The following is an 11,320-nucleotide window of genomic DNA, read 5'->3' as shown; positions in this document are numbered from 1 at the left end:
ATATAGCGCTGGGGGGTATATTACTGTATACAGCGCGGGGGTTATATTACTGTATACAGCGCTGGGGTTATATTACTGTATACAGCGCTGGGGGTTATATTACTGTATACAGTGCTGGGGTTTTATTACTGTATACAGTGCTGGGGGTTTATATTACTGTATACAGCGCTGGGGGTTATATTACTGTATACAGCGCTGGGGGGTTATATTACTGTATACAGCGCTGGGGGTTATATTACTGTATACAGCGCTGGGGGGTTATATTACTGTATACAGCGCTGGGGGGGTTATATTACTGTATACAGCGCTGGGGGGTTATATTACTGTATACAGCGCTGGGGGTTATATTACTGTATACATCGCTGGGGGGGTTATATTACTGTATACAGTGCTGGGGGGGTTATATTACTGTATACAGCGCTGGGGGGTTATATTACTGTATACAGCGCTGGGGGTAAAACAACCCAGTTAAATAACTGATTTTGCAGGGCGATTCTGTATAAAAGCCACACTTTTGGGCCTTGTTGATTAAATCATACTATATTAACTTTTTTAAGTATCAGCGTAAGGATATACTGTAATAGATTATTAATACAGCTTGGGACTGTTTGTGGAAATCCAGGGCACCTGGTGGGTTAATTCATACCTAGCAGCCTCCTTCATTCCGTGTTTATCTGGTGGGCCCCTGATGTTATACTGGGAGCCCATAATACAGACTCTGCGGTGTCTCGGCTGAGCGTGATATGTCAGGGCTTACATACATGTCAGGGCTTACATACATGTCAGGGCCTCCGGGCGGAGCAGACATTCGGCTATTTAGCTGTAACAAGCAAGATTGGCAGCGTCACTCTTGATTTTTACGGCTTGCCCTCACTAAACATGTCTGCCGCCTGTCTCACGCTGCCTTCCTGATGGCGAGGTCATTTTAACCAATCACGTATTAGAGGTGTGTCCTCAGAAGCGCCGCAGCCAATACGAAGCGCCGTAATGACCCAGCAACGCACACAGGGCGCGGCTTAGGGCGGAAGACGCGTGGTGTTGGGGAGCGGAAGTGAGCCGGAGAAGCAGAGAGCGGTATATCTTGTTGGTGAGTATGAGGACAGTGAGTTCGCAGAAGGGGTACGAGGGGCGGGGGCGTTGCTCAGTGGGGTAAAAGTTGAGCAGGGGACCACCAGAGGCTGCGGTGTTTGGCCTTGTGAGGGTAATTAATACAGGAAGTCTTGCTCAGGAGGGCAGCATGGCTGTAATGTGGGGTAAAGGGGGGGGGCGTTTGCAGGAGTCTTGCTCGAGTCTTGCTCAGGAGGGGCAGGCTTTAGTCGGGGGGGATTTGGGTGTCTCATGGGGGACACTGGTTAAAGGGCAGTTGCCACAGTAACCCTTTATTAGTGGGGTAACAGCGGGTGCGTCAGGGTATTTATTTCAGGAGTGTTATAGCTTGCAATCTGTGTCTGCAGTGCATTGGGCATTGTGGGCTCCTGTGCCCGCCGGCCGCTCCTGTGCCCGCCGGGCCGAGTGCTGCCAGACATATGGCTGTAAACCGTAATCCCGTTATCTCATTATAAGAGTCCGGCTCAGTCATTTCCAGACATCGCGAGGTTAAATTATTCTTTTTATGCCTACTGATGACAAATAGGTCAATAGGGGCCCCTAATGCTCCCTGCCATCTATAAATTAAATTATATTTCCATGCAAATGTAGCCATTTGTTATGCTTCTCAGGCGTGTGAATGTGTTAATTAGCATGTTCCTCTCTTTGGACCGCTGCTTTGGGATCCGCTATATGGAGAGATTCATCAGAATCCCCTCCATGCCTTTCCAGGGGGTCCGCTCGGCTATCATATACATCATATATATGAGTGCGTGGCCGGTGTGCCCCTCTAATTACAGGAAACGCTTCCTTTTCCCGGCGCCGCGTTCTTAATCCGGATTATCGCGCGTCTGAGTAATAAATCTCTTTTGTTGCAGGAGGAAAGCGTCTCGTTTTATCGTCTGAGAGACCGACGGCAGATATGGTGAATATCCCCAAAACTCCAACACGACGCTGACCGGTTTAAAGGGAAACTCACAACTTTTTAAAAATAATTTTTATTCCTCGCATGTATTTTCTTTAACGTTTTTTTTGGAATTGGATACTACGTGCGCTGAGTGGGTTTTTGTTACTTGAAGTAGAAGTGCAGAAAAACTCACTAAGTTTTGCAACGTGTCCCTCCTTAACATGCAGGACCACCGGGGACTAATGACAGCGACATGTTCAAGGGCCGGCCCCTCCTAGGGCCACCGGGTACTAATGACAGCGACATGTTTAAGGGCCGGCCCCTCCTAGGGCCACCGGGTACTAATGACAGGGACATGTTTAAGGGCCGGTCCCTCCTAGGGCCACCGGGTAGTAATGACAGCGACATGTTTTAAGGGCCGGTCCCTCTTAGGGCCACCGGGTACTAATGACAGGGACATGTTTAAGGGCCGGTCCCTCCTAGGGCCACCGGGTACTAATGACGGACATGTTTTAAGGGCCGGTCCCTCCTAGGGCCACCAGGTAGTAATGACAGCGACATGTTTTAAGGGCCGGTCCCTCCTAGGGCCACCGGGTACTAATGACAGGGACATGTTTAAGGGCCGGTCCCTCCTAGGGCCACCGGGTACTAATGACAGGGACATGTTTTAAGGGCCGGTCCCTCCTAGGGTCACTGGGTACTAATGACAGGGACATGTTTTAAGGGCCGGTCCCTCCTAGGGCCACCGGGTACTAATGACAGGGACATGTTTAAGGGCCGGTCCCTCCTAGGGCCACCAGGTAGTAATGACAGCGACATGTTTAAGGGCCGACCCCCTCCTAGGGCCACCGGGTACTAATGACAGCGACATGTTTAAGGGCCGACCCCTCCTAGGGCCACCGGGTACTAATGACAGGGACATGTTTTAAGGGCCGGTCCCTCCTAGGGCCACCGGGTAGTGATGACAGTATTATTTTTATAGAAATGTTTTGGGTTTTTTTCCTCTTAGGCTTCCGTAGTTGACTTAAAATCGAAGGAAGAGAAGGACGCCGAGCTGGACAGGAAGATCGAGGCTTTGCGGAAGAAGAATGAAGCTCTGATCAGGAGGCATCAGGTAAAAGCTGCTCGTGGATCCTCTGCCCTCCCTGACCCGACAAACCCGTTTGGACAGCTGGGTGGAACGTTACAGCGTAAAATGCGTATTAATGTATACGTCGTTAACCCTGCGTGGGCTGCTCTCACACATCATTAGAAAGCTATAGCATTCCGAGTGTTGCATAACCGCTCTTCCAATAGTAAGTAGTATAATAGTAAGAAAAGTACTGGGGCGGAATAAACATTAAATGGATCGTGTGTTTTTACATCTTTTCATAGATTTTTCTGGAAACACCTTTCGCATTAATATTGACCCAAAAGCTGTATTTTGACCCAGAGTTTTCGGCTGCAGCGAATAGCCCCTCACCCCCCGATGTTTAAACTCTTGCCGCCATCTTGTCTTTAAACCCTAGCTTATTGAGGAGGACAAAAAGAGGGCAGAGCAGGAAGGCATCGCTGTCACCACTCCGAGGAAAGGGAAAAACGCCGAGACGGAGCCCGACAAGGCGAGAAAGGAGAAGGAGAACTTCTCAATCACCGTGGCTGGGGTGAGAAACCTGATATTTGTGTTTTACGGAGACTCTGCTACTGAATCGGCGAGGATTCCAAACAAATGAAGAAGTAGATACTATGTATCTTTTTACATTTCATTTTTTTACTTATTTTAAAGGAGAAAAGGGTCATAAATGAAGGAAAATCACCCAAATCCTCGCCTCGCATGGACGTGTCTCCAAGAAGCCCCACTCAGAGGATTACTGGCCGCGCAGGACGATCTCCGCAAGCGGAAAAGCCAGAGGAGATTTTCCAGGGGGGCAGCGAGATTAGCCCTCCGTCAGACAAACCAGCGAGAGGGAGGAGAGGTCCGGGAGCGGAGATGTCGAGGAGGGGCCAAGAAGGTGACCTGCCAAAGAGATCTCCGCGGGGGAACAGAGATGGCTCTCCCGGAGAGAGGTGGGCTTCGTCTCCCAGGGGTGGGCCGGCCGGAGACCGAGGAGGAAGAGGTCCTGGGAGAGGCGGCGGCGCTCCGGGCAGAGGTGGTGATGCTGCGGGGCCGGACAGGAAAGTCAAGGTAATGCGCATGGAAATGGCTTTAGACGTTGTTGGTTCTCTTGTCCGCCCGTCTTACGTCTCCTGTGTGGTTTATTTCAGGAGTGGGAAGAACGGAGACGGCAGAACATCGAAAAGATGAACGAAGAAATGGAGATGATCGCGGAGTACGAGAGGAGCCGCAGGGTACGTTTTCTGTCCGTCGTTTGACGGCGACGGCTTCTGTGTTTACTTTTTCTTTAGAACTTGGATCATTTCGGTTAATGTTTTATGTCGCTGTGTTTGCCGTTTCTGTTGCTTTTCTGGGCAGGATTACAGTATTTTTGGTAAACTGAGTTATTTAAGAGTGACTTCAGACCTCTTGGTTAATGTTTCCAGTATTTATTTATAGTTTGTATATTTTTCAAAAGTCAAATTATGTTATACACTACTTTATGTCCTGTCTACCCATTGTACAGCTATACGGAATCTGATGGCGCTATATAAAATACAGACGATCGGCTCCCCTTACCGCTTGCAAACCTTGCAGCTTCTCTCGAGTCTCAATGCGACTTTTTTTTTTTTTTTGTTTCACAGGACGGGACGAGAGAGAAAAATCCAATCCGTAACTTTTTAGACGACCCCAGGAGGTCGGGGCCCGTTGCGGACATAGACAGAAAGGAGGGGAGCCGAAGGCACATCCGCAACTGGGGGGGCCCTGACTTCGAAAAAGTGAAAACCGGCATGGACCGCGACAAGGAGAATCACGTAAGAGTCAGAGAACAAAGTATCAGCAGACGCCGGATATAATGCGGGGGTCACTCTTAAGGGGTTTTTATTTTTTTTTGGGGGGGATAGTAGCAGAAGTTCTTCCACTTCGTATGCAGTAGGAAGTGCACCTCGCCATTTGCGTGGGTAAATAAGCGAATACCCCCAGCCTGCAGCCCTGTAGGGACAGCGTTATCGCCCTGGGCTTCCCCGTTACCCGGCTGACAGTAGTTGGGGTTTATGCTGCCGTATTATACAGCAGATCTGTTACGATGCTGACGGAAAGGCCCGGGTTGTGTGGTTATCGCCTGACCTGTATCTGCTCCGCAGGGGAGGAGACCTGGGCCCAAGAGCCAGGTGGATATGACCATGTCGATGACCGGCAGGGAGCGCGCGGAGTACATGCGCTGGAAGAAGGAGCGAGAGCAGATCGACCAGGAGAGACTGGAGCGCCATCGCAAGCCCACAGGGCAGTGGCGGAGAGAGTGGGACGCGGAAAAGAACGACACCATGTGAGCATTCGGCACCCCCCCCCCTTGTTAGCCTCTTCTCCCCCCTTGTTAGCCTCTTCTCCCCCCTTGTTGCCCTCTTCTCACTCCATGTCGCCTTTTTGGTTGTAGGTTTAAGGACGATGCTTCTCCGCGTGTAGAAGAAGAACCCGCCGGCAGGCGAGGTGAGTAACTTTCTGCTTAAACATTTAAATATTGGTGCCGACGCGGGGAACGTTTGCCTGATTTTGAGTGATTTTCTCTATCAATAGACAAAGGGAGGCGCGGACCCCCGAAGCCCCACACCATAGGAGAATTCCTCCCCGAGAGCCTCACGGGGTTCAGCCAGAAAAGGGCCCAAAACCGCGGCAAGGAGCGCACCAAGCCGTACAGGTAACCATGACACGTTGGGTGATTTGGGGTAAAAGTTCCAAAAGGGGAAACGTAAAACTTTATTTTTCTTGACCCAAACGTTCAGAAAATAAACGCAAATAAAGTGGACTCAGCTAGGGGCCCCTCAATACACGCGGCAGGGGCCAAATGACGGGGAATTGCTGGGAATTGGTTTTTTAACCCCGCGGTCTCCGCTGGGTTGATTTCTCTCGCTTTGGGGTAGGGTGAAACGGCATTACATGTATATTTGTTTTATTTATATAGCGCCAACAATTCCTGCAGCACTTCTTACAGTCCCTACATTCGAAGGGACAGAACTAGAGCTGACAATCTAGAGGGAATATGTATTTTGGGATTTTAAGACGTTTATCGTTGCTTTCTCGCAGCATGCATGATAGCCGATGGGAAGACCCAGAGGAAAAGAAAGAGGAGGCGACTGTGGATGGAGCAGAAAAGGAGACCTGTTTGGAGAAAGCGGTGGGTATCGGTGGCTTCTGGGGCGTATCTTCTTCTCATTGAGGTTAACGCGTCCTATGGGCTCCGGCTGGTACCAGGACGTTGGGTTAGAGGGAAGTCCGTGATGGTCTGGCGATGGCGCTTAGATGCAGCTATTCTGTCTGCCTGAAGAGGGCAGCGTAGAGGGATTTGCGCCCCTAAAATCATAGGCTCCATCCCACTCGAGTTTTAATCTTTAGTCCCTAAAGAATAGAACTGGGGGCATCAGAGTATCTCTCCGCCATATTACTCAAAATTGGATTATATTCATTTTATTTGTTATAAAGACCCGTGGCTGTGTTAGGGCAGTGTGGGTTTTGTCCTAAAAAGTTTGCCCCGGTCACCTAAACAATGCTGGTCTTGGCCCGCGGCCCATGACGAGGACGGATTCATAGTCTTTATAGAAGCCGTATTTTTGACGGTTTATCCCCCTTTTGCCGCAGGAGGAACCCAAGTCGCAGGAGCCCCGGAAACAATCTAAACTTAAGTCGTCGCCGGCACCGGCGGAAGGAAAAGAGGAGCACGAAGACGATGGTGAATGGACAGATGCCAGCGGAGATGAGGAAGAGGATGAAGATGATGAGGGGTCTTCGGAAGCTGAGCAAGACTCGGCCGATGAAGGTCATAGCGAAGCTTCCCCCGTCACCCCGCAACCCGCGCCTAAAGAGCAAAGAGTGCCTCCACCCCATGAGACCCCCAAGCTTACCATACCGCCCCCCAGTGAGTCTCCGGAGGAGAAAACGCTGGAGATGAAGCCCACCAGCCCTTTCTCTCCTGAAGGTCATCGATCGGTCACTGACTGGGGCGAGGAGATGGAGCAGCTCTCTAACCGAGGGAGTAGTAATGAGGACAGTCCTCCCCAAAACCAAGGGAGCGGGGCGAGAACGCAGGCGAGATCCGCTCTGTCAGGTCAGTAAAAAAAAAACGTGACCTCTGTCTTCTGTGTCGCCGGATTATTCCGTGGCGCTGTCTGCTCGGTGTGACTGCTTGGAGGGCCGTTTAATTTATTCGTGGGGCTTCCCGTTCCCCAGTGATTTAGGCAACGGGTTCCTTTTCTGTCCTGCCCTCCCCTACCTTCCCTTTTAAATGCCCCATCCACGTCTTTGGAAATTCTAATTCGCTCCTTAACAACGTGCGATGGCTTCCGCTGCGCATTTTAAATAGAAACCTAGAATCTGCCGGAGCGGCCCCCATCATACGCCCGTTTCTCCTGCTGTAAAGACTCAAACCTTAATCAGTCGTTGGTCTCGTCTTAGATTCAGGAGCCGTATGTCTATCCCATGCATGTTTATTACCCTCTACCACTTCTGCTGGGAGGCTGTTCCACTTATCTACCTTCATCTCAGTCTCTGACCCTCTAGTTTTAGTTTACAGCCTCTTGTTCCAACATTTCTCCTCCTGAAATAAATTGAAATAAACTTTCCTCCTGTACTTGAGTTTGCAATCCTATGGATGATACTTTTTAGTCTCGCATCTAATCGTTATCTCGTCCTGGGTCAGAGTATCTGTCTCGTTGTGTATCTGCGTGTGATGGGTTTTGTTGTCTCTCGTCTGGTGCAGTTCAGTTTTTGGGGGTTAGCAGATCGTTGCTCTCTTTGGTATCGGTTGTGCGCATGTTTCTTTGCATTTGGTTTTACTCTCCTTTCACGTCGTCGCCATTTTCACCCCCCTGATCAGCTCTCCTCCTCTCCACTCTGCGTATTCTCGCCTTCCGTGTCTCATCCAAGCCTTCATCCCATCTCCGTTGCCTCCTTTCCTCGTTGCCTCCTTTCCTCGTTGCCTCCTTTCCTCGTTGCCTCCTTTCCTCGTTGCCTCCTTTCCTCGTTGCCTCCTTTCCTCGTTGCCTCCTTTCCTCCATATATATTTTTAATATATATATTATGTCTGATTCCTTCTCACCCTAAAGACTGAAGAAACCCCGCAGGCTTTATCGGGAGCAGAAGGCAGGAGCTGTCCACCCATTAACCCCCTGCTTATTCCCCCAGAGCCGTTGAACCTGTAGGGGACGCCGGGTGTCGTCGGAGACGTCCTTCCGCCGCGGCTATTAATGCATGGCTTTCACCCAGGATTATATCGCTTTACGGGGGGGTCGCGGAACGTTTAATAATGGATCCAGGGCCGGTGCCATCGTTATTATGATTAAAGCTGCTGCGGGGGCTGCCGGGGAATGATATCTCGTTTATGGGAGTTTTTACAGTATTGTTTTCTACGTGATGTATAAATTCTTCCTCCCCGTTTATTTGTATCTTTGTTCTTATTTGTAAGATAATTAAAGGTTTCTCCGCTGTTACTCTGTTATTCGCTGTAAAAGCTCTGTGTCGGGGGGAGGGTGGGAAGTTAGTCCCCCCCGGTGCGTTCTTGTATGTGAGGCTGAACCCCGACACTCGCAGAGGCTGCGGGAACCGATCGGCCCCGCATCTTATTTTACATCTTATCAAATCTGTTATAAGAATAGGGCCTATAATACAGCAGCAAGCAAAACACTGCAGGGCGCCCCTGTATTCCTGCTGAAAAGATTCAGACCTTCATCAGTTGTCGCGTCTTTGATGCGGGAGCCGCATGTCTATCCCACGCATGTTTAATACCCTCACTGTATTACCCTCTACCACTTCTACTAAGCAGCTGTTCCACGTATCTACTACCAAGCTGACTATTGATTAATGAAAGTCTATGGAGGGACGGACTTCATTAGCATCGCCATAAAGCATCAGCTCAGTGCGGTGTTTGAGCCGGGAAAGTCACCCAAACTATCACATGACTGACAGCGACGGCGGCTCCAGGGCTGCAGATAAAGGGGGGTTATTAGGGGAATATGAGATAAAAGCAGACATTACTGTATACAGCGCTGGGGGGTTATATTGCTGTATACAGCGCTGGGGGGTATATTACTGTATACAGCGCTGGGGGGTTATATTGCTGTATACAGCGCTGGGGGGTTATATTGCTGTATACAGCGCTGGGGGGTTATATTACTGTATACAGCGCTGGGGGGTTATATTACTGTATACAGCGCTGGGGGGATATATTACTGTATACAGCGCTGGGGGTTATATTACTGTATACAGCGCTGGGGGGTTATATTACTGTATACAGCGCTGGGGGGTTATATTACTGTATACAGTGCTGGGGTTATATTACTGTATACAGTGCTGGGGGTTATATTACTGTATACAGCGCTGGGGGTTATATTACTGTATACAGCGCTGGGGGGTTATATTACTGTATACAGCGCTGGGGGTTATATTACTGTATACAGCGCTGGGGGTTATATTACTGTATACAGCGCTGGGGGTTATATTACTGTATACAGCGCGGGGAGGTTATATTACTGTATACAGTGCTGGGGGTTATATTACTGTATACAGCGTGTGGGGGTTATATTACTGTATACAGCGCTGGGGGGTTATATTACTGTATACAGCGCTGGGGGGTTATATTACTGTATACAGCGCTGGGGGGTTATATTACTGTATACAGCGCTGGGGGTTATATTACTGTATACAGCGTGTGGGGGGTTATATTACTGTATACAGCGTGTGGGGGGGTTATATTACTGTATACAGCGCTGGGGGTTATATTACTGTATACAGCGCTGGGGGGTTATATTACTGTATACAGCGTGTGGGGGGGTTATATTACTGTATACAGCGTGTGGGGGGTTATATTACTGTATACAGCGTGTGGGGGGGTTATATTACTGTATACAGCGCTGGGGGTTATATTACTGTATACAGCGCTGGGGGGTTATATTACTGTATACAGCGCTGGGTGGTTATATTACTGTATACAGCGCTGGGGGGTTATATTACTGTATACAGCGTGTGGGGGGGTTATATTACTGTATACAGCGCTGGGGGTTATATTACTGTATACAGCGCTGGGGGTTATATTACTGTATACAGCGCTGGGGGTTATATTACTGTATCCAGCGTTGGGGGTTATATTACTGTATACAGCGCTGGGGGTTATATTACTGTATACAGCGCTGGGGGTTATATTACTGTATACAGTGCTGGGGGTTATATTACTGTATACAGCGCTGGGGGTTATATTACTGTATACAGCGCTGGGGGGTTATATTACTGTATACAGCGCTGGGGGTTATATTACTGTATACAGCGCTGGGGTTTATATTACTGTATACAGCGCTGGGGGTTATATTACTGTATACAGTGCTGGGGGTTATATTACTGTATACAGTGCTGGGGGTTATATTACTGTATACAGCGCTGGGGGGTTATATTACTGTATACAGCTCTGGGGGTTATATTACTGTATACAGCGCTGGGGGTTATATTACTGTATACAGTGCTGGGGGTTATATTACTGTATACAGCGCTGGGGGTTATATTACTGTATACAGCGCTGGGGGTTATATTACTGTATACAGCGCTGGGGGTTATATTACTGTATACAGCGCTGGGGGTTATATTACTGTATACAGTGCTGGAGGTTATATTACTGTATACAGCGCTGGGGGTTATATTACTGTATACAGCGCTGGGGGGTTATATTACTGTATACAGCGCTGGGGGTTATATTACTGTATACAGCGCTGGGGTTTATATTACTGTATACAGCGCTGGGGGTTATATTACTGTATACAGTGCTGGGGGTTATATTACTGTATACAGCGCTGGGGGTTATATTACTGTATACAGCGCTGGGGGTTATATTACTGTATACAGCGCTGGGGGTTATATTACTGTATACAGCGCTGGGGGTTATATTACTGTATACAGCGCTGGGGGTTATATTACTGTATACAGTGCTGGAGGTTATATTACTGTATACAGCGCTGGGGGTGGGATTTAGAGCAGTTGGTATGTTACCGTATCCTGGGGGCGGCTGTTGGACGTTCCCCGTGACGAGGTTTTGCGCCGGACCCTTTTAATTGACCGTTTTCCGGTAATCGCGCCGTCTGTGAGGGTCTTTGACCCCCCCCCCATTTGAAGGCCTTTCTGCGGATCGGTCACGGAAGGGATCTGTGTTCTGTGTGAAGCCCAATCTCCCGCCGGCTCCTGCAGTGTGTTTTTATGAAAATGACCTTTTTTAAAAAAAT

General features: G+C 49.2%; 1 protein-coding gene across 1 annotated transcript; it reads left to right on the top strand.

The window, feature by feature from the left end:
- The first annotated feature begins 1,024 nt into the window (after positions 1-1,024).
- CCDC9 (coiled-coil domain containing 9) lies at positions 1,025-8,495 on the top strand. The gene is made up of 13 exons (XM_053473210.1): positions 1,025-1,087; positions 1,965-2,011; positions 3,003-3,107; positions 3,502-3,636; positions 3,759-4,157; positions 4,238-4,321; positions 4,712-4,882; positions 5,213-5,394; positions 5,503-5,555; positions 5,643-5,763; positions 6,150-6,240; positions 6,702-7,167; positions 8,165-8,495. Exons 2-13 carry the CDS (start codon positions 2,009-2,011, stop codon positions 8,167-8,169), a joined length of 1,815 nt encoding a protein of 604 aa, XP_053329185.1. The 5' UTR covers positions 1,025-1,087; positions 1,965-2,008; the 3' UTR covers positions 8,170-8,495.
- The last annotated feature ends 2,825 nt before the right edge of the window (positions 8,496-11,320 follow it).

Source organism: Spea bombifrons, chromosome 8 (genome assembly GCF_027358695.1).
Source record: "Spea bombifrons isolate aSpeBom1 chromosome 8, aSpeBom1.2.pri, whole genome shotgun sequence".
Lineage (NCBI taxonomy): Eukaryota > Metazoa > Chordata > Amphibia > Anura > Pelobatidae > Spea > Spea bombifrons.
This window is presented reverse-complemented; position numbering and strand designations above follow the sequence as displayed.

What these genes read in the sequence shown, in the direction of transcription:
- CCDC9 (XM_053473210.1), top strand. An exon ending in ACCGCGACAAGGAGAATCAC is followed by an intron (nt 4,883 to 5,212) that starts GTAAGAGTCAGA and finishes TCTGCTCCGCAG; the next exon opens with GGGAGGAGACCTGGGCCCAA. An exon ending in GCGGAAAAGAACGACACCAT is followed by an intron (nt 5,395 to 5,502) that starts GTGAGCATTCGG and finishes TTTTGGTTGTAG; the next exon opens with GTTTAAGGACGATGCTTCTC.